This window comes from Trichomonas vaginalis, chromosome V (assembly GCF_026262505.1).
Source record: "Trichomonas vaginalis G3 chromosome V, whole genome shotgun sequence".
Lineage (NCBI taxonomy): Eukaryota > Parabasalia > Trichomonadida > Trichomonadidae > Trichomonas > Trichomonas vaginalis.
In genome coordinates, this window is record NC_067207.1 from 242,753 (window position 1) to 264,112 (window position 21,360).

The 21,360-nt window shown below is 31.6% G+C and overlaps 10 protein-coding genes and 1 pseudogene across 11 annotated transcripts, besides 3 other annotated features; 8 read left to right on the forward strand and 3 right to left on the reverse strand.

Annotated features, from left to right (window-relative positions):
• Nucleotides 1-798: 798 nt before the first annotated feature.
• Nucleotides 799-2,659, forward strand: TVAGG3_0255850 (E3 ubiquitin-protein ligase family; the record flags this gene model as incomplete). The annotated part of the gene is made up of 1 exon (XM_001315825.1): nt 799-2,631. The coding sequence occupies one exon, from the start codon at nt 799-801 to the stop codon at nt 2,629-2,631; it is 1,833 nt and encodes a 610-aa protein (XP_001315860.1).
• Nucleotides 2,660-3,900: 1,241 nt separating this feature from the next.
• Nucleotides 3,901-3,928: a terminal%2Cinverted (terminal inverted repeat of Mariner transposon ID:TVAGG3_0255860).
• Nucleotides 3,901-5,204: a mobile genetic element.
• TVAGG3_0255870 lies at nt 3,997-5,124 on the forward strand (annotated as a pseudogene). Its single transcript has one exon. A coding segment is annotated over exon 1 (1,128 nt).
• Nucleotides 5,177-5,204: a terminal%2Cinverted (terminal inverted repeat of Mariner transposon ID:TVAGG3_0255860).
• A 975-nt stretch (nt 5,205-6,179) lies between these two features.
• TVAGG3_0255880 (cyclin-dependent kinase inhibitor 2C-related family) lies at nt 6,180-6,938 on the forward strand (the record flags this gene model as incomplete). The annotated part of the gene is made up of 1 exon (XM_001315827.1): nt 6,180-6,938. The coding sequence occupies one exon, from the start codon at nt 6,180-6,182 to the stop codon at nt 6,936-6,938; it is 759 nt and encodes a 252-aa protein (XP_001315862.1).
• A 597-nt stretch (nt 6,939-7,535) lies between these two features.
• On the forward strand, nt 7,536-11,147 carry TVAGG3_0255890 (ribonuclease inhibitor domain-containing protein; the record flags this gene model as incomplete). The annotated part of the gene is made up of 1 exon (XM_001315828.2): nt 7,967-9,343. One exon carries the CDS (start codon nt 7,967-7,969, stop codon nt 9,341-9,343), a length of 1,377 nt encoding a protein of 458 aa, XP_001315863.1.
• A 363-nt stretch (nt 11,148-11,510) lies between these two features.
• On the forward strand, nt 11,511-12,318 carry TVAGG3_0255900 (uncharacterized protein; the record flags this gene model as incomplete). Its single annotated transcript, XM_001315829.1, has 1 exon — nt 11,511-12,149. The coding sequence occupies one exon, from the start codon at nt 11,511-11,513 to the stop codon at nt 12,147-12,149; it is 639 nt and encodes a 212-aa protein (XP_001315864.1).
• A 121-nt stretch (nt 12,319-12,439) lies between these two features.
• On the forward strand, nt 12,440-14,532 carry TVAGG3_0255910 (uncharacterized protein; the record flags this gene model as incomplete). Its single annotated transcript, XM_001315830.1, has 1 exon — nt 13,092-14,531. The coding sequence occupies one exon, from the start codon at nt 13,092-13,094 to the stop codon at nt 14,529-14,531; it is 1,440 nt and encodes a 479-aa protein (XP_001315865.1).
• A 110-nt stretch (nt 14,533-14,642) lies between these two features.
• On the reverse strand, nt 14,643-15,170 carry TVAGG3_0255920 (uncharacterized protein; the record flags this gene model as incomplete). Its single annotated transcript, XM_001315831.1, has 1 exon — nt 14,797-15,165. The coding sequence occupies one exon, from the start codon at nt 15,163-15,165 to the stop codon at nt 14,797-14,799; it is 369 nt and encodes a 122-aa protein (XP_001315866.1).
• Nucleotides 15,171-15,239: 69 nt separating this feature from the next.
• On the reverse strand, nt 15,240-17,905 carry TVAGG3_0255930 (uncharacterized protein; the record flags this gene model as incomplete). Its single annotated transcript, XM_001315832.1, has 1 exon — nt 15,281-17,905. The coding sequence occupies one exon, from the start codon at nt 17,903-17,905 to the stop codon at nt 15,281-15,283; it is 2,625 nt and encodes an 874-aa protein (XP_001315867.1).
• A 662-nt stretch (nt 17,906-18,567) lies between these two features.
• Nucleotides 18,568-19,265, forward strand: TVAGG3_0255940 (calcium-binding protein family; the record flags this gene model as incomplete). Its single annotated transcript, XM_001315833.1, has 1 exon — nt 18,700-19,137. The coding sequence occupies one exon, from the start codon at nt 18,700-18,702 to the stop codon at nt 19,135-19,137; it is 438 nt and encodes a 145-aa protein (XP_001315868.1).
• A 195-nt stretch (nt 19,266-19,460) lies between these two features.
• TVAGG3_0255950 (protein ubiquitination) lies at nt 19,461-20,408 on the reverse strand (the record flags this gene model as incomplete). The annotated part of the gene is made up of 1 exon (XM_001315834.1): nt 19,461-20,408. The coding sequence occupies one exon, from the start codon at nt 20,406-20,408 to the stop codon at nt 19,461-19,463; it is 948 nt and encodes a 315-aa protein (XP_001315869.1).
• Nucleotides 20,409-20,820: 412 nt separating this feature from the next.
• TVAGG3_0255960 (protein of unknown function, DUF4106 family) lies at nt 20,821-21,351 on the forward strand (the record flags this gene model as incomplete). Its single annotated transcript, XM_051228203.1, has 1 exon — nt 20,821-21,351. A coding segment is annotated over one exon (531 nt), but the record flags the coding sequence as incomplete, so codon positions are not given.
• Between the last annotated feature and the right edge of the window lie 9 nt (nt 21,352-21,360).

The following is a 21,360-nucleotide window of genomic DNA, read 5'->3' on the forward strand; positions in this document are numbered from 1 at the left end:
TTTATGAATCCAACAACATCAGAAGTATAACTTTCGCAAATAATCTGAATATAGTATCATTCGATAAGAATGTATTTTCAAAAATAGATCCAATTGATATTTATATTCGAGGAAATTTTACTTTTCAAGATAGTACAACTTAAGTATTTCCAAAAAAGAGCAATTTATATCTTACTGGGGAAGCAATATTATCAAAATCATGTAAAGATTTATTTGGTGAAAAATCAATTAATGTTTATTGTGATAATATAGATCTAATCACCAATAAAACAACGCGTGATATTATTAACTATATTTCAATTAAGCCAAACCAAAATCTTATATATCGTACAGATAGCAACTTCATTGATATCTTAACCATTAACTATGTTAAATCATCAAAAGATAGAACAAGTAGATATGCTGTGGGTGGCAGGAGAAGATGAGGAAGTTTAAAATTTATATTAAATAAACACTATTTTTTATATTATCATATCTAATCATCGAGATTATGCCGAATAGTCACGGATATACTCGTTAAATAATGTAAACATTATTTCTTAATGGTTTTGGAAATATCTATAATTGGATAAACTTATCTCTGTTATGCAGTAAAATCATAACTCACAATTATTCTAAACTTCATTATTAAATATCATAAGCATCATACATTCTCATTTCAAAGAGATTTTTAAAGAATAAAATTATAAAATTTTGCAATTTTAGAGGATAGCTTTTTGTTTTCAAATGTACTAAGTAATGCATTAAAATTTTTAATAAAAATATTCAGTGGGCAGATTTAGAAAACAATTTTTTTAAATGTTGAATGATGGGCTTCAACTATCTCACCATTCAACAGAAACAACATCCTGTGTCCTCGCATTATGCAATACAGAATTCTCAGACAATTGTTTTCTTGGCGTAGGAAGCAATTTGGGCGGAATTGATTTAGTTAATCTCGAAACTCGCGAATTATTAGCATCATACACAGAAGTTCATGAAAACAATGTTATGGGTATTGATTTTATGTCCCCATTTGTACTTCTTTCCTATGATAAATCAAAACTTGTGAAAACAGATACAGTAACAAGCGGTCGTCGAACATTATTCGAGCCACTAGAAACTATATATTCAGGAACGATATCACTACATGCAACAAATACAATAATATCCTCCGAATCCGGAATTTATCTCATTGATGATCGTACAGAACCAACAAAACTCAATAACTCTATAGATATCACAGAATTAGCATTCTCATATGATAACACAACTCTATTTACATCCCAATACGGACAACTTGGCTGTTTAGATATTAGAAAACCAGAACACATACAAACCTGTAAACTTCCTGTAGGCGTTTCCAGCATGGCATGCAATGAAAATCATCTTGCCATTATATCAAAAGATTCAATTTTATACACATTTGATTTACCTTTAAATCCATTATCATTTCGCGAACATATACCAATTCTCAACACTCTTCCCGCACGTCCAACCTTCTACAATGGCCTTGTTGTTGCCGCAGATGGCTGTGGAAGCATTTTTGTCGTTGATCCAAATTCACAAGACGAAAACTACTCATTATCAGTTGAACTTGCAACACCAGCTGTTTCTGTTGCCGCAAATAGCAGTTGCATTGCTGTTTCCCTTGAAGACGACATTTATGTTTATTCGCATTTTGATTTCGAACCAAATTTAGTCAGAGCACAGTTTGTGAACGAAACAGAGGAAGAGGAAGAAGCGCACGAAGCATGGCTGACACAAGTAGACACAATAAAGGCAGAAGAAGGTGATTGCACCTATGAAAAATATGGTTATTGCGACCAATTGGTTTATGTTTGTAGAGATTGTATAAAAAGTGACAAACCGTTTGGAATTTGTGAGCAATGTGCCAAGATATGTCATCAAGGTCATGATGTTCGTCCTATAGGTGTAAGAAGACGTTTCAGATGTGATTGTGGAAACGACAGATCCCATAGACCATGTAGTGCGATGATGAAAGCGAAAACATGTGAAAATCCACATAATTCATATGGCCACAACTTCTTTGATAGATGGTGTACGTGTGATGGACCAGATACAGGGGGTATGGTACAGTGTATTGTTTGTAGTGATTGGTTCCATGTACCTTGTATTGGTTTGTTTCCGAGAGATTGTCCAATTAAATTGGATGACGTTGATTGTCTGGATGATTGGACATTTGTTTGCAAGAAATGTCTGGAAACACGTGTAACATTTCTTGAAAAATTTCCAGATCATGATCCACCTGATCTTTTTATTGATTTTGTTCATGAATCATCTGTTGAACACCAATTCCAACATCGAAATAAAGACAATTATCATGGAATTGGTTTCACAATTTTTGGAGGTAGATGGATGCCTCCAAACAGTTTATTGTCATTTAAGAATGAACCAGAGATTATTAAAGAATTTAGTCCACTTGATACAACAGAAGAAGACAAAAATCTTCCTAAAGCAAGTGGACAGGATGAATATGTAAATGCAATGCGTGAATTGTATTCTAATGTCTTTGAACGTGCAATGCACTCAGGAAGAACAGTTGCACAGGCATCTGATGTTCATGCTGCAGTTAATAAGTCTGTGTCTGACATGTTCCATCGAAGATTTCATGACCAAGAAGATATGTAATTATAAATAAATTGTTTCTTTTATTTTTATTATCTCTTATTTAAAGTTGTATTTACCACTTTCAGACATTCAATCACAAAACCTAATATTACATTCACTATTTTTTCCGAACAAAAATATTAACATTATACATTAGTGAATTGACATATAATGATTAGTTGTCAAAAAAATTGAGAGAATGCCAGAAAGGGTTAAGTGTACCATTAAGAAATGTTCGTCAGGAAAGAATATATGATCTGGTTTTTACTGCGCATACTTTGAATAATCGATATTTAAGATCATATTGGACAATTTTCAAAATGACATATGAAGAATTTCATGTTAAGCCAAATTTTTATCACCAAGATGCTTTAGAGTATTTATTTTATAAAGATTATAACTTGTCAATTGACGGATATCACCAGAAAATTTTTGAAAAATATGAAAACGAAAATTATTCATTGGATATTCATGAAAAAATTTCAATATACAAATCGATTATGGATGATGACAAAGAATCATTTATAAAATTCATTGAAGATGAATTATTCGATAAAGATAAAATTCTCATCAATGAATTTTATCCTGAATCAGAAGATGAGTTATCACTTCTTGAATTATGCTGTTATCATGGTTCAGTTGGCTGTTTTAAGTTGTTAAGAACAAAATTCAAATCAGAAATTACACTTAAATGTCTCCAATTTTCTTTTCTAGGAGGAAATCCAGAAATCATTCATGAATGTTTGAAAGAACAAGATCCTGATGAAAATTGCATGAATTATGCAATTGTTTCAAACAATATTGATTTTATATCATTTTTAATGAATGAGTATGATATTGATATCAATTTAGAAATATGCGGGGAATACTTAAACCTTCAAGCTTTCTTAATGAATCTTGATATTACAAAAGATTTTAGGAAGAGTTTTATTTATTCACCTCCATTTTCGCTTCTTTCTCTTGTCGAATATTTATTTTCATATTGTGATGATGTCAATGCTCCAGATAGTGATGGAATGAGAGCTCTTCATTTTGCTGCTATATATAATTGTAAAAGCATTGCAGAATTTCTTATTTCGAATGGCGCAGATGTTAATGCAATAAATGATTCTGGATCTACTGCTCTAGTTCATCCTTCTTTTGTTGATAATAAAGAAATAATCGAACTTTTATTATCACATGGTGCTGATATTAATGACAAAAATGAAAATGAACAAACTGCACTTCTTAATGCTGTTGAAAGAAATTATAAAGATCTAGTTGAATTTCTTATATTGCATGGTGCTAATATAGGGTGTCCAAAGGTGCGTTTAGCACAGTGCTCTATATGAGACTATTAAAGGAGATATATGCTGATTATAAATATATAATAAAAAATATGAATATATGTATATGATGAGTATGTTGTATTTTGGCGCCATGCCGGGATATAAAATGAATTTTGAGACAAGAGGTGGTTTCGCGGGAAATTTTGGCGGGATTTTTTTTCATTTTTTTAATGAATCATAAAGAAAACATCCTCGCTCTTGCAAAAAAATGCAAAGACTGTAAAAAATCTACGAGACATTGGTAAAATGCTTCGGTATGGATGCTCCTAGCTATTCCACTGTAACGTATCATGTTAGGATGTATCACTTCATGAACAAAAAGGCGCCCATCATAAAAATTGACAAAAAATCGCCGGATCAAAGAAAAATCAAAGCAATTCTTCAAGCGCTAGATGAAGACCCAAGAGCATCACTCAGAAGGATAGAGGAGATGACAAAGATACCACGTACAACAGTCAGTTATTATCTGCACAATTATTTGAACTACAAACTAGCGTATACACGTTGGGTTCCGCACAACCTTAATTCAGTTCAAAAAAAATCTAGAGTCCAATCTTCGAAAGAGCTCCTCTCTATATTGGGTGCGTATCAATCCAAGAAGTTTCGCTTTTTAGTAACAGGGGACGAGTCTTGGTTTCAATATGCAACAGAAGCCAAAATCATGTGGATCCCGAAGGATGAAAATCCGCAAACATTCCCGAAGAAAAAAATTGACACACCAATGATGATGTTGTCGGTTTTTTGGGGCGTGAATGGCATCATCGCAATTGATATTCTTCAAAAACCTAATACGATGAATGCTCAGTATCTAATTGACAATGTTCTTACTCAAATTATCAATTCTGATGAGTTTGAGAAATCCAAACAACAAAAACAAAAGTTTGCAATTCATTTTGATAATTCAAGAGTTCACAAAAGTCATAAGGTAATGAATTACTTGGTGGAAAACAATGTCAAAGTTGTTCCAAACCCAATTTATTCACCTGATATTGCACCCTCTGACTTTTATTTATTCGGCACGCTAAAAAAGAGAGCTGAAGGACGCAAATTCGCGAGTCCAGATGATCTTGAAAATTTTGTAAGAGAGCAATTTGAGCAATTTTCTCATGATGATTTAAAGCGTGTCTTTCAAGCCTGGATCGATCGCTGCGAACGCGTGATTGAATCCAATGGTGATTATATTTAAATAAACTTTATATATATGTAACTTGTTTATTTCTATTCGCAGTATTCAGGTTTGTGCTAAACACACCTTTGGACACCCTATATTGATGACAAAAATGATAGTGGACAAACTGCTCTTCAAATCGCAACTGCCTTTAATTATAAAGAAATCGCAGAACTTCTTATATTGCACGGTGCAGATGTTAATGAAAAAGACGAAGATGAATTAACTGCTCTTCATCATGCAGCACATAACAATTGTAAAGAAACTGCAGAACTTCTTATTCAATATGGCGCAGATCTTAATGAAAAAGAAGAAAATGGAAGAACTCCTCTACATTTTGCCGCTGCTTTTAACAATAAAGAAATTGTAGATTTTCTTATATTACAAGGTGCAGTTATCAATAAAAAAGATAATGAAGGTTACACCGCGCTTCATTATGCAGCTGAAATAAATTGTGCGGAAATATCGGAATTACTTTTATTACATGGTGCAGATATCAATGCAAAAGATAACAAAGGGTGCACGCCACTTTTCATTTCAACACTTGAAAATACTACAGAGTCGGCATCATTTCTTATATCCAAAGGAGCAGATATAAATGCAAAAGGTAAAAAAGGATGGACTGCACTTCATGCTGTCGTTGATAAGAACAATAAAAAAATTGCGGAACTTCTTTTATTAAATGGTGCGGAAGTTAATGCTAAAGACAAAAATGGCTTGACGGCTCTTCATTATGCAGCAATTGGAAATTATAAAGAAATTGCAGAACTTCTTATATCAAACGGTGCAAATGTTAATGAAAAAAATTCACAAGGCCATACTGCTCTTCATGTTGCCGTTGAGAAGAAAAATAAAGAAATTGTAGAACTTCTGATATTACATGGTGCAAATATTAATGATAAAGACGAAAGCGGCTTGACTGCTATTCATTATGCGGCAATTGAAAATTATAAAGAAATCGCAGAGGTTCTTATATTGAATGGTGCCAATGTTAATGAAAAAATATAAAAGGCGATACTGCTCTTCATGTTGCATTGTCACGTAATAATACAGAATTAGCACAACTATTAATAATGAATGGTGCTGACATTAACTCCAAGAATTACACAGGTATGGTTCCTCTTTGCTATGCTGTAGGATATAATAATATTGAAATTGCAGAACTTCTCATCTCAAATGGAGCAAACGTGAATGAAAAAGATAATGATGGCAATTATGTTATTCAATATACTGATGTTCTAAACAACAAAGAAATGATGGAACTTCTTATTTCGCATTTTGCAGAAACTAATTCAAAAGCCATGCATGGAATGACTGCCTTTCATTTTGCATGCCTTCATAATTTCACTCGATTAATAAATTCTTTGATTTCAAAAGGTGCAAATATTCACGCGAAAAATGATGATGGAATGACACCTCTTCATTTGGCAGCAGCTAAAAATTGTCAAGAAATTGTTGAAATATTAATCTCGGAAGGCGCCAATATAAATGAAAAAGATAAATGTGGAGTCACAGCTCTGCAACTGGCATCTCTAAACAACAGTAAAGAAACCTTAGAGATCTTAATTTCGCATGGTGCAGAAATTAATGCTAAAGATAATAATGGAAAGACTGCTCTTCAATATGCGGTAGAGAAAAATAGAAAAGAAGCTATAGAAATTCTAATTTTGCATGGTGCAGAAATTAATGCTAAAGATAATGACGGATTAACGGCACTTCAATATGCATCTAAGAATGACAATAAAGAAGCCTTAAAAATTCTACTTTTACATGGTGCAAACAATAACGAAGAAAATAATGACGAATCTACCGGTTTGGATAAAAAACCTTGAATAACGTAAAATCAGAAGAAAGCGCCACAATGATTATTATTATATACGTAATTTGCTTATCTATATATTGCATTAAATATCGATGCAAGATGATATTGAATAATAAAGAACTTTATTTCACATATCTGACCTAGGTTAGGGCATTTAACTATGCTAAATCATTAACAATGGACCCATTCGACATTAATTTGTAGTAAAATACATCCTTAACTAATTCGGCTGTACCATTAACTTTTCATGAGTTAAAATGCTAATGTAGACTATATGTTTTTGCGACTATTCCTATTGAACGTATTCTGTCTAGAGATCAATGTATAATGCTTCTACATCTTAATAATATTATATTATGGAAATAATATATGAAAAAATCATCAAAAAAGCACACTTTCAAGTTTGGGTCTCATTTTAATCCATGCTTGCATACAAATTTTATTTGTATCTGTAACTAATTTTTTTCACCTTATTTTTCTGATGGTTACAAATAAAATATTGAGAGGAATTCAATTTTTTGAATACCACTGATCGGATATCAGCAAATGTATTATATACTAACATTATTTTATTAGTTTGAAAAACTTTTTAAAGTAACGTATTGAAATTTCTTCAAGTTTAGTGGATCATAGATTAAGCTTATCTTGTTATATTTTTTATTTTGGTATAGCTTAAGTACTGGCACTCTAGCATATAGTGATGATGGTAAAGTCGTTGTTGCCTGTTCATCAGATTATAAAGGTGAAGTAGTCATTCCTCAATCCGTGACCGAGATTCGCAGCACCAATACGTTTAATTTTGCATTTAAAAACTGTAAAAATGCGATCACATCTATTAGATTTGAAGAGAACAGCGAAATTGTCAACATCAGCAAGTACAGTTTTCACACAACCATCATCGAAACAGCAAACCTGAGTGAATGCAAAAAGCTTACATTCCTTAGTGATTATACATTCGAAAATTGTTACTTTTTAACAACAGTTTTACTTCCACCATCATTAAGTAGCATTGGTAGTTACTGTTTTTATTACAATTACATGCTTTCATCAATCGAATTACCAGACTCTGTCACTTCTCTAAATAATTTTACATTTTTCGGAAGTAGCTTCTTAACAAGTATTAACATTAGTGAAACATCTAATTTAGAACGAATAGGAAGCTTTTGTTTCAGTAATACTCAAATATCATCACTTTTTCTTCCAAAAAATTTTAATTATCTTGATCCAACATCAATCAATGATTGTCCCATAGGAAACATAACAGTTCACCCAGAAAATCCATATTTTAAGAGCGATTCACAAATTTTATTTTATGGTCAAAATAATTTCACAATTTACGGAGTTATTCCATCATTTTCTGATACAAATTATATCATTCCTAGTCATGTTACTAATATTTCTTCATATTGTTTCTACAAAGTTAAATTTACAAGTATTGAACTCCACAACAACATTATTTCAATTGGGGAAGGCTCATTTAGTAATTGTAATCAACTTAAAAGTATCATTATCCCAGAAAAAGTTACATTGGTAAACAATAATTTATTTGAGTTTTGTTCTAAATTAACAACTATTGAAATCAAAGGAGAAATCACAAAAATTGGAGATAAATCATTCAGTAATTGCATGGCATTAACAAATATTCCTGTTCCAAATAGTTTAACTGAAATTGGAAATTATGCATTTGAAAGTTGCATGTCAATCACAAGTATTAATATTCCAGAAAATGTTTTGATTATTGGCCAAGGATTATTTAGTTCATGTACATCATTAACAACTGTAACTTTATCAAATAAAATTATAGAAATCACTAATTACATGTTCTATTATTGTACAAAATTAATTAGTATTGATATTCCAGAAAATGTTACAAAGATTGGTGATAACTCATTTTTCTTTTGTAAATCATTAATAAACATTTTTATTCCGAACAACGTTGAATACATTGGAATCAGTTCATTTAAATATTGTTCACTGATTAACAATCTAACAATTCCCGAAAGTGTTACAAAGATTTCAAGTTATTCATTCCAATATTGCAGTAATCTCGGAAACATCACATTCATTAACAATAACATTTCAATTGGTTACAGTCCATTTGGAAGTATTTCTAACCCAATTGATATTTTTATTGCTGGCAATTTCAGTGTTAACTCAACATATAAGAATGCATTTCCTAAACTTAGTCATTTATATATCACTAATGAAACAATTTTATCCGAATCATGCAAAACATTCTTTGGTGAAAAATCAGTTTATGTTCACATGAATTTCACAACAGAAAATTTCGATCCTTTAACATTTGATGTCATTAAATACATTGCTATTAAAATCATCCGACCACCACTTCCTGATACAGAAGACGATCCACCACCATTTGAACTTAAAATCTTTATTCAAGGAATAGTAAATTAAATTAAAGATAAAATTATTGTTTCTAATGATTAGCTTGTTTCCAAGAGATTGTCAAAATACATTTGATGTCATTGATTTCAATCTAATTCGCATAAAGTAGTCAAAAATAAAATCTTTTAACTTTTTTTATAAACCGAACATGATTTCAGATAGTTTACATCTGTAAAATATTTTTACCATCGAAATGAGACAATTTGATGAAAAAACTTTCATGAATAAACTTTGTGATACAAAACAAAGAGATGAAGAATCGTTTTTATCAGATGAATGAACATATTAAATCGCCAATTGATGTAGAAACACAGATTAAATTTGAAAAATGCAAAAAAGTTCAGCCGGGAAGAATATCTTGACAATCAACTTACGTATGATAATATACGAAATGGAACAGCGATCTTTGACAATACCAGTCTTAACAATTATTTCATTTTTACTTGCTTCTTTGAAGAATGCCAAGAAACTGGCGCAATTTACATTAAAAGATCAAACGAAATCTGCACATTACTTGAACAAACTATATTTGATAACTGCAGTTCCACCTCAAGAGGTGGATCTGTTTACTACGACTGCCAAGCAGAAGGACAGTTTGTTCAAAAAAGAACTTGTTATTACAAATCAGTAGCAGAATCAGCAGATATGGCATTTCATCAAAGCGCTGAATATTCTCCTTCTAATAAAAACTATGCGATTGAAGTTTCAGTTTTTAAATGCGGAGAAAATGAAGAAAAAGGAGGTGCTACATTTTTTATTGCATATGGTGATATCCTTTTTGAGAATAACAATATCACAAACAACAAATGCAAAACTGTGTCCTCAATATTTATTGGACTCTTGGGAAGTTCCGGTACATGTAATTTCTCAACATTCAGAGAAAATAGCCAAACTAAAAGTCAATCACTTGCATTTATTGATAATGAATTATTTACTCAAATAGTTTCTTATTGCAATGTTATTGGAAACAAATGCGGAACAGACATAGACCAAGTTCTATTTTTTTGTTGGTATACAGTTAATGTTGATCACTGCATATTTTTAAAAAACATTGCAAAGTACATGTTTCAACAAGATAAAGACTCCATTTTGACTATTTCAGATTCATATGTTGAATCAAATTCAACAAAAGGACAAGGAGTCGTTGAATTTACTAACATAATAGGAAATTACGATTTTAATACTTTTACCCATTTTTTCACAGAAAATTGTTACATCAACGCAGAAAAAATAGTCTCAAATAGTATTTCTTATCTTTCTAAATTTACAAAAACAGCAGCTGCAGGATTATTTTCATCAAAAAAGTAAAAATATCTTCATGAATTAATATCTCAATTTATTTTATGAGTTATTTGCATTTAGATCTTCAGATACTAATCCGATTTTGTTATCTTAGGCTATAATTTGTTTTTCCATGAATGCTAACATTGTCACTAGCTATATTTGAAAGGATATCTCTTCGCCGTCATTGTCTGCGTGGAATGGAATCATATCATTTCCATTAGTTTGGCATTAGGATTCAGTTGTATGGAGTAACGATGCCAACCTCATTTGTTGCTTCATATAACTGAATCCTTGAAAAATGTTTGAGAATGCATTAGCGTGATTTCTTGATATTCTAAATACTACTCATCTGAGTTATAAATATGTTTAATTCCGCAGAAATATATTTTGGCCAATGAGTGTTTTTGTTATGTTATTTTCAATTATAAACATATATTGAATTATGTATGGATTTTTCTAAATTCACATTTAAGATGCTTCCACTAACTAATTGTCACATAAGACTAGCGTTAGTTATTCATAAGAAAACATATTTATAACTCTGGCTATCATTGGTAATACGTAAGGTTGCTACTGTTGTAATATTTCGAAAAAATAAAGGTATCAACTTTAATGCATGATGTGATGAGTTGAACATCGAATAATTGGGTTTTTGTAATACAAATCTTCTTTAGTCCCTAGTATATCATTGTTTCATACTAATAACGTGGCTCAATTCCGTTTCGATGATCAGATAAAGAAGAAACAATATGCTCAGGTGCCACTTTTTTGGTCTAAAAAATGAGTTCCCCTTTTAAAAAACGCATAATTTTCCTATTTTTTATGGATGTTTAGATCGTATAACTAATTATCACATTTTCAATAACATTTTAAAAGTTTTTTTTTCAAAAAAATGAGTGCAATTGATTCGACTAACCATGGTGAAACAATTCACTCAAATAAATATATAGAATCAAATAAACCAAACGAATTACCAAATGATGTAATAAAAGTACCTTCTTTTCGAAAAATAACGGATGATGAATCTCCTTACAACTTTGATGATATTTTCCCAGGTGCAACAGACAATGCAGCAGCACAAATCCTTGAATCGCACACAATTCTTGAATTAATTGAAGATCGAATTGATCGTGGAAATGAAAAAAGAGTTAAACATCCATCTTCCTTAATTAAAATCTATAACATGCATGAAACATACGATTTTGATAACGAAGAAACAGCAAAATTATCGAAATGTACATCAAAACCCTCAATAACTATGATCGCCCGAAATTGGCCGAAGAGAGTTTATGATGATGAGAACATTAAAATGTCCGACAAGCTCCAAAAAGAGTTTACTACAAGATACAATGAGTATATTGCTTCCAGAGAAGAACAAGGCAAAAAATCTGGAGTCAAAAAGAAACGTAAGAGGAAATCAAGCACCTCTACTATACAAAATAAGGCTCACGATAAGTATGAAAAGAATGAGTTTAGAACAGAGAGCGATAACGACACAATTGATGATGACTTTCAGTTAGATTTCAAATAATATCATCAACACATTGATTTGCTCCTATATTAGATAAACTGTTTGTAAAATAAAGTTTTACCGTTTCTATTTTATTATGGATTAATTTTTTTTGACTTCCAATCTTAATACATCAATGCAGTAAAACCATTATGGTATATTGCTTAATTCTTATATTATCCGAAAAATGATTAATTTTTATTCCCTTCACATTGATTATTATTTTATTTTCTTGATGCATACATTCTCCTAATGAAGTATTCCATGATATATGAATAGATATTGATACGGCAGCATTTGGTGATTCTGATCATAAAACATAAATTTACATGACAAAAAAATCCTTGTTGTTCAAAAAATATTAAAATCATATAGATGTCCATTTTATTATATCGAAGTTTTGAGAGTGCCGATAAAATTGAATTCAATTTAGCATTTATGATAAAATTTCGTTCAGTAGGAGATACGTCTTCTGTATTTCCTAGCTCATCAAATACATTTCATTATTTATCATCGACACTTGACGATAAAATGATACTCTCTTACAAAAGTAACGATGATTTAGAATTATATATCTTAGAAAGCGATCCTCTTCGCTTATTTTCATTTGCATCAGACTTTAAAACGAAAAACATAACGAATGTTACAATTTCGGATCAATATGAATACTTCTGTTTTTATGATTTAAATGAAAGATTGATGAACTTTCGGCATTTTGATACAAAAGTCAATTCTTTAAATCTAGAAATAGTATTTAAAGTATACCCAACAATAAAAGAAGGTAATATCCAATATTTTATCTATGTTTCTGATAACGATCTTTGCAAAATTGGGGTTAAACTCAAAAATTCAAATATATCATTCACTAAACAGAAACACCTTCTTAAAAACGTCAAATGGATTCATTACAGACGGATAGATCAATTATTTTATATTGGAACATCAGATAGCAATTTAATTCTTATGTCATATGAAACAATGAAGATGGTATCAACATTTAAAATCGATTATGCCAATTTTGAAGCCGGCCCTATCGATGTTTTTAGTATCAACAATATTCATGCGTTAATTTATAAAAACGCTTCGGAAACTACGTTTATATTTGCTGAAACTAATAGCCAGATTACATTTTTAACTCCATTTGAATACCAAAACCATTTTTTATATCCAATTGGACCATTATTGATATTTTACATACCAAAGAAATTCATTGCCATTATTGATTCATCGTGCGATAATGATTATGTCTTTTCTTACGATGAAAGACTTTGTCAATTAGATTTTGAGACAAAAATCATTAAATTGGTAAACAAACCAAAGATTGTTTTCCTCGAAGACAAATTACAATTCGCTTTTATTGATATTAAGTGGGATTTGCTATATTTATTTTTAGATGGTAATAATTTGAAAACTTGGCAGTTCGTCGCTCATATTCTTACATACAGTTTCATTTCAAATTATGCTGCAGTATTAATTCCACAAGCAATCCATATTAACATGCCTCATTTGTTAATTCCTTTTATTTCTGAATACGCGATATCAAATATTTATCAACTATTACTCAAAGACTTTAATCCTTCACAATTAGCTTATGTTTCATATCGATTTACTTCCAACAACTCGTTCAAACAGATTCATGAGAATCTTTTGAGACCTTACTTCGATGAACTCTTGAAAGACGTTAAGATTTCTGAAATGCAGATGTCTTCTGAACTTTTGACCGAATACGATAAACATTATAGTCCAAATGGATTCACATCTATGACGTTTATCAGTATATTATTGTTGTTTGCTTTGAACAACAAAATTCCTCAATCAAAACTCCCATATCCGATCTGCGAAACTAATTTTCCTTTGTTCAATTTCATAACCCCATCAAATGAAACGAGAAAAGCTATGAAAGATGTAAAAATGAAGAATTTTGAAATAACATACTTCGTAAAGATGATTTACTGCATAGAAAACATCCCAAAGCTTCCTGTTGAAATTGATTATTTGGATTTGCTCAGATCAGCTTCAATTTTCCAATCAGCGAAGTATGATACGCTTCCTTATTCAGAAAAAGAATTCCAGAAGTTCCAAAAACTTGCACGGCAGATGTTTCCAACTTGTGCAAAATTATTTTTAGCCAGGTTCGGTTGTTTTCAGAAATTTGAAGGCCAAGATGAAACAGAAATAAAGATATGGATGCGCTCCAGTTCTGCGCAGACAGCTCCTCAAATTAACTCTTATTTTCCACCACCTAAACTTGCTCATCAGTATACTGACCTGGAAGCCGAAGACAACAACCTTTTCGAACCTCTTGAGAAATGTATTAAAATAGCTGCTCTTAATGATAAGATTATTCCACCAAAAATGATCAATAGCTATTCATTCGAGAATCTTGAATCATTATATTGTTAGTAAATATTATTATGTACTTGTTTTATATAAATATTTTTTAAATTTCCAAAATATTTACCATATAAAGTCATTAAAATATGATATTTAATAAAAATAATGAAATAATTTAGGCAAAATAGAAACATATCGCATGATATCAATCTGTTTCTTACAAATAAAAATAACAATAACAAATTTAAATGGATATCATCCTAATCTTCGCAAATCTTAACTATTACATCAGAACTGCTCGAAAAGTAGGCCGCATATAAGCTTTTAATTAAAACTATATATCAATCTTAAAAATTATAATGCAAATAATAATAACTAAGAAGATGTATGTTGCAATTTTGCTGTAGCGTCTTTTATTTAACATTTTCTGAGCTGGTTCAACAATGGAGTGATCATATCTTGGTGCCAATTTTTTAAATGACTGAGAATAGTAATGCATTTCAATTACATCCATATTTTTCAGGAATTGATTATATTTATTTCTATCCAATTGCTTATCTGGTGTAATAAATGGTGATAAAGCTCTGAAATTTCTTGTTGACGGTGATTGTTCTCTTGATGTGCTTGAAGATGTAGTTGTTGATGATTGTGAAGATGTTTGAGGTGTTGATGTTGTACTTGTAGTAGAAGATGAAGAACTCATTTTTAATTTTGTCAAATTTTTTCATAAATCAATTAACTTATCATAACTGGAGTTGACTACTTTTAAGGCAAAAATTATATATTTAATAACAAAACAGAGAATAGCGAAAAATATTTTATTCAATAACAATCTTTTCAGAAATACAAAACAATTCGTATGAAATCAAAAGGTTTGCAACAACCTTCTTTTCAAACAACACGAAATTAAGATCAACATAAACATCTGTGTTAGGCAACAACTTATCAACAACAACAATGCTTTTTCCGGACAAAATATATGATACAGGACTTTCTTGTTCAATGACAATGATTTTCACATCATTGATCGGATCCTTTCCAGCGTTTTTGAGAGTTAATCTGTAATTTCCGAAACTAACTCTTGAAACTAAGACTCTTAGTGGATGAACAAACTGTTGAAGTGGAACAGAGCAATATCCGAACTTAGTACTATACCAATATCTCATTGTATCGTTGAAAAAAAATGGAATTACGAAATCTGGCAAAACTGTCTTATGATTTGTGTCTTCCGATACAAGTCTGAACGTAGTAACATCTCCTATGGTATCGTTTTTAAGTTTGGATATTTGCGTGAAAGGATCTGGATTCGAATAAGGGTGAGTAAAGCCAATTGATGAAGATCCAGGTGGAGGACGTATAGTAATATAACTATCTGTCCTCTTTATCTGCAAATCAGCCTTCTTTGTGACGTTACACATCAAATCATGGTGTAAATATCTCGCAGGGCCTTCATCTTTGTTCCAATACGAGATTAAAAGGTGGGTATGGTAAAAACCAAAGTTTTTGGCATAAATGGATATGCGGAAAAACTTTTCTTCGTTGGAATTCATCTGACCAACCGGATACATTTGACAAACTTCTTCAATTTCTGGTTCTATGAGCTTTACAGGAAGACCAGTTGTAAAGAATAATACGTGCGTCAAAGGTTTCTGTCCGTTTGTCAATTTAAAGGTAAATTGGCAGATTTCTCCCTCAACAAATGTCATCTTTTTATCAAGAACCTCAATTTTCATCTTCGGAGCGTCATCATATACTGTAAAGACGAGAGGTTTCTTGAAATCAACGTAGAAATCCACGTGCGTTGAGCCCCAACAGAATTCTACACCTTCAACTTTGAGAATTCCTCCTTTTGTTGGCGTAAAAGAGAGGTTTACATCAGCCATGGTCGTCCTGGATATGGTTGCGAGAGTCAAATCTGCTTCTGCGTCTCCGGACAATTTTAATCTCAATTTAGAAATTTGAATTTCTCCACAATCAGACATCAGAAGTGTTCTAATATCAACCTGTTCGCCGACCAAGCACTCCTTATGCTCAAGAAAAGAAGCATTAAAGAAGGTTCCGGATTTATAAGCTCCGAAAAGCCTTTCTGCTGTTTCTACCCACTCTCCTTCGTATTCTAATGGCTCTGCGCACATGAATCCTTCGGAATAAAAAGAGCATGGCTTTGCAGAAATAAATCCGCATTTATATCTTCCTCCTTTGAGGACATTTTCGAAAACGCAAGGGTAAATAACGGTCTGGCAACTGGAAAGAATATTTTTGAGGTCTTCCGGGATGGAATTTTGATCATTAATCTGCATCATTATACTTTGAACGAGGAAATCCCATTTCTCATTCTTCAAAGGTGTCAAAGCCGCTATTAGATCATTGGTCGCATAATTTGTGAGCTCTAATCCTGAAAAATCTACAGCGGTTTGTGCAAAAATTTGTGCACTATGACGTGGCTTCTGAAGAAGATGGGCAATCTGTTCTTTGGCGAAAGGAGCAACGAACTTACATATTTTTGAGCTCGAAACGCCAACAAGAGGGTTCAAAGAAACGATTGGATTCGCTCCAATTGTTGCTCTTACGTAAAAATCAACGAGAGAGCATTTGGCGATATGTAGATATGATCTGGATTGTTGCATTGATGTCGATAGTGACTGTAATGTCTGTCCACCGGGTGTTCCGCGAAGAATATCGCAAATTGAAAGCATAAACTGGGATTCTGCAGCTAAAAGGTCTGATTTAGTATTACTTATGAGTAGTGAATAAGCATTCGAAGCTTCTTTATACTGCTTTTGTTGTAGTTTTATGTCTGCGTAGTATTTTAATTCGATTAATTTTGTTTGAATGCCTGTGTATTGATCTAACAGGCTTAAAAATGTTTGTTTGAGATCACTCCATGATTTGGCGTAATTTGCTTGAGTGGTCGCTACGATGTTTTCGTATTTTTTGTTTAAAACGATTTGTACCCATTTTGTCATCGATGCAATTGGATCATTAGCTGGTAATTTAATGATATTTGCCTTTGTATCTTGAATAAAACCTCTCGCCCATTTAGGAAATGAAGCAATTGGAATAGCCGGAAGTTCTTGACCGGACATGACAGCAAGAGTACCAACGGGTATATCACAGAAGTTATGGTATGAAAGAAAATCGTATTTAATTAACTTTTTGCGTAATGATGATATAGTTGAAAATTCATATCTTTTTTGAGTGGGATCTGGGAAAGTTGCTGTAGTTCTTTTTAATTTTTTCATTGATTCAAATAATATATCTTCTTTGTAGAGTTCATCTGGAAATATAATTCGAAATTTGATACCATTATTTTCAATTGCAGCTTCAAAAGCACAGCGTATTAGGCTTTTATAATCAGGAAAAGCTTTTTTGGCTTCCTCGGAAGCAAATATATATACGCAAGGGCTAAATCGATGCTGCAGAAACTCAACAAAAGAATTCATTAAAATTTTATTTCCAATTACGTCATTATTCATTCTTGGTTTCTGCAAAATAGCATTGCACATTTGTGAAGTTCATTTTTTACATAGAAACATTATCAATTAAATAGAAATTAAATCAGAATTCCAATCTCCATCGAATATTTATATTACATCTCATTAATATTCATACAAGTTACTAATACTGAGATGAACATAGAAGAATACGAGCTCAATCCATTATCCTTATTCGATAATTCTTTCAGTAAACATAGAATGTGTTCGCAAATTCATATGCAGATTCAATCATACACTTATCACCTAATACATTATTTCCTGAATTCCCTTCATATCTGTTTTCTTTTAGTCTGGAAACAACATTTTAGAATAATTTTTTGCTAGATCAAGAGTATGCTTAATTGTTACCTCATTTCTTTATTGGAATGATATGCTTGCTAAAAACTATGATATATTGGCATTGATTTATAAACTCTTGCAGAGTTTCATAGTTGAAACCTAAACTGTACTCGGATTTTTCCAGATTTTTTCGCATAGTGAAATAAAATACTCAAGTAACTCTTATTTTTAAACCATCTTAATAAAGCGGAACCATGAATATACCAAATAGAACTATAAATATCATATATTCTCTGGGTAAATTTACATAGCTTAGAACTACTTATTGTCTGATTTCTATTGATTTTGTTTTAAAGATTGAGGTTTCATAAATATGAAAAACTTATATTTGGTCCATAGCAATTCTATTCGTAAATAATTTATGTCTCACACTCAAAATTCGAAAAATAAAAAGTGTCAAAATGTCAAGACTGCCGGCTTCAAAGATCCAGAAGTTCAAACAGAGGTTCGAAAAACTAGATATAGATGGCACAGGTGCTCTTTCACGAGATGTCGTTGCACAAATTTTAGAAGAAGAAGGTAACGATTTGGAAAGATTAATGGTAATAATTCTTTTCGAGACATATGATTCTAACAAAGATCATCTTATACAACTTGATGAATATTTGCAATTTTGCTCAGAAATGTATAGACTTACGGAAAGAGAAATCTTAAGAAGGATTTTCGATTTTTGCGATAAAGATCATAATCAGAGACTTGACTTGAGCGAGGTTATTATGCTCGGAAAGCAAATGGGCAGAAATGTAACAGAGTCTGATGCTTTTGCTACAATTAGAGCTCTCGACGCTAATCATGATAATACAATTGATTTCGAAGAGTTTTGTGCAATAATCAATTAATTTTATTACCTATTTTTACGTTTAATAAATAATAATAAATACTTTTTTTGTTTGCTTCTAAAAAAAAGTTGTTGATTTATATGAAATACAGTACTTTTTAATCTTCCAACATTCCATTTGAAATATCCCCAGTTATTAAAAGAAATTTTCATTTTTTCAGTAAAACACTTTCATAGATCCTTGAAGTTAATAGGATATATAAAGACATTAGCAATATAAGGCAGATCTTTTCCCCAATTTAATTTAATTAACAAATTAAAAAAAAAAATATTAGTAATTGAAGATAAAAATTGAGTATTTTAGTAATGAAATATTCGATTAACTTAATCATCTTTAAAATGCATTAAGAAATCTGAGATTTCAGTTGTCTTTGCTTTATCATAAGCTCCATCTCTATCGGCATGCCTTTTACAAAGGAATTCAACAATCTTGAAGTTACCAGAAGCAGATGCTTCCATCAAAGCAGTGTTATCCAAGTAATTTTTAGCATTGATATTGCAACCTTCATTCTCAAGCATCACAACACATTCAAAAAAGCATTTTTGGCTTGCAATAATAATAGGAGTATTTCTACCTTTATCAACAGCATCGATATCAGCCCCTTTATCAATAAGTATTCTCATTATATTTGCATTTCCTATGCTCGCACAATGATGCAAAACAGTAAAACCATCTTTATCTTTTTCATTTAATGGAACATCTTTGGAAAGCAAGAAATTTACAATATCATCTTTCTTGTTTCTAACAGCAATCATTAACGCATTCATTCCATCTCTATTAGTATCATTTATATCAGAACCTAGTTCAAGAAAATATTGCAAAAGTGATAAATTTCTTGAAGCCGCCAAAAGAAATGGCGTGTTTCCACGTGAATCTCGTGTTTCTATAGAAGCATGTCTATTAACAAGAAACTTTATTGCATCTATTTTCTCACTAAGAGTTGCAAGGATTAATGCTGTATATCCCTGTGCATTTTTATCATCAATTGTTGCTCCGTTTTCTGCTAAATATTTTAGCATAAATAAATTTCCTTGACGAGCAGCAAACATAAGTGGCGTGTTCTTTTCTTTATCTTTAGAATTGACGTTCTGGCCCTTCTGAAGAAGTATCTTCACTAATTCAATATCACCACTATCTGCAGCTTGCCAAATTGTTTCTTCTTTCTTCTTTTTATCTGCCATTGGTGCTCTTCTAATAGGTGCTCTATTGACAGGCGGTTTACTAACAGGTGCCCTGCCTGCTGGTGTTAGTGATGGAACAGTTCTCTTCATAATTTTATTCAAAAAAATTGATTTATGAAATTTTAAAAAGTGACAAATTGTTCGATTACACAATCAATTTGATTTCATAAATGAAAATCACGCAAACATATTTGTTAACATATTGCACATCCATTTTAAAAAAAAAAAAAAAAAAGGTAGTGGGGCCTCCAGGCACTTCGTGCCCTCTAGCCCTGAAGATGTTTAGTATAACTTTGTCCGGACAAGTAAGGGTCTATCGTCGCTACAGGAAAAGTTACAGGCGTTCCAAGGAAGTATACTTTGAGAAGCCTTTTCCCCATTATAGAATGAGATAGGACGGTTATTTTACAAAACTGACAACACTTTGACCGAGTAGTTTTTTGTGCTGAACAAAAAGTGTCATATAAACATCTATCAAAAACCGTTTTTTACTTCACTTAAAATGCCACGTAAGCTACGTAAGAATATACGTAAGAGGAAGAGAGCATTGAAACATCCAATAGTAAAACTGACACCACAACAACAGTTGCAACAACAAATTATGAATGACCCCACTATGTTGCAACAAATGTCAAGCAACCCTATGCTTTTAAACCGAGTTATTGGTGCACAGAGTGGAGGTTTAAGAGCGGCACTTTTAGCGAAAATGGCAGGCTATGGTGGAGCTGCAGACGGAACAGCTTATAACCCTCAAAGTCAAATGAATTTGAGTTCACTCAAAAATCAAATAACAGATGTCAAAAAGTCAAACATAGACATACAGAAACAAATAAGTGAAAACGAAAAGAAACTAGAATATGACAGACACACAAAGAAACTCAATGAGTTAAACGTAGAGAAAAAGAAGAAAGAAGAACAACTGAAAGAACTAAGTACAGAGGAATATGCGAAAAAAGTGTCAGAAAAAGCAGCAGAAGTAGCAAAAATGGAACAAGATGTTATAAATTTGAAAAACCATACTACTCAATATAAAGTACTGAAA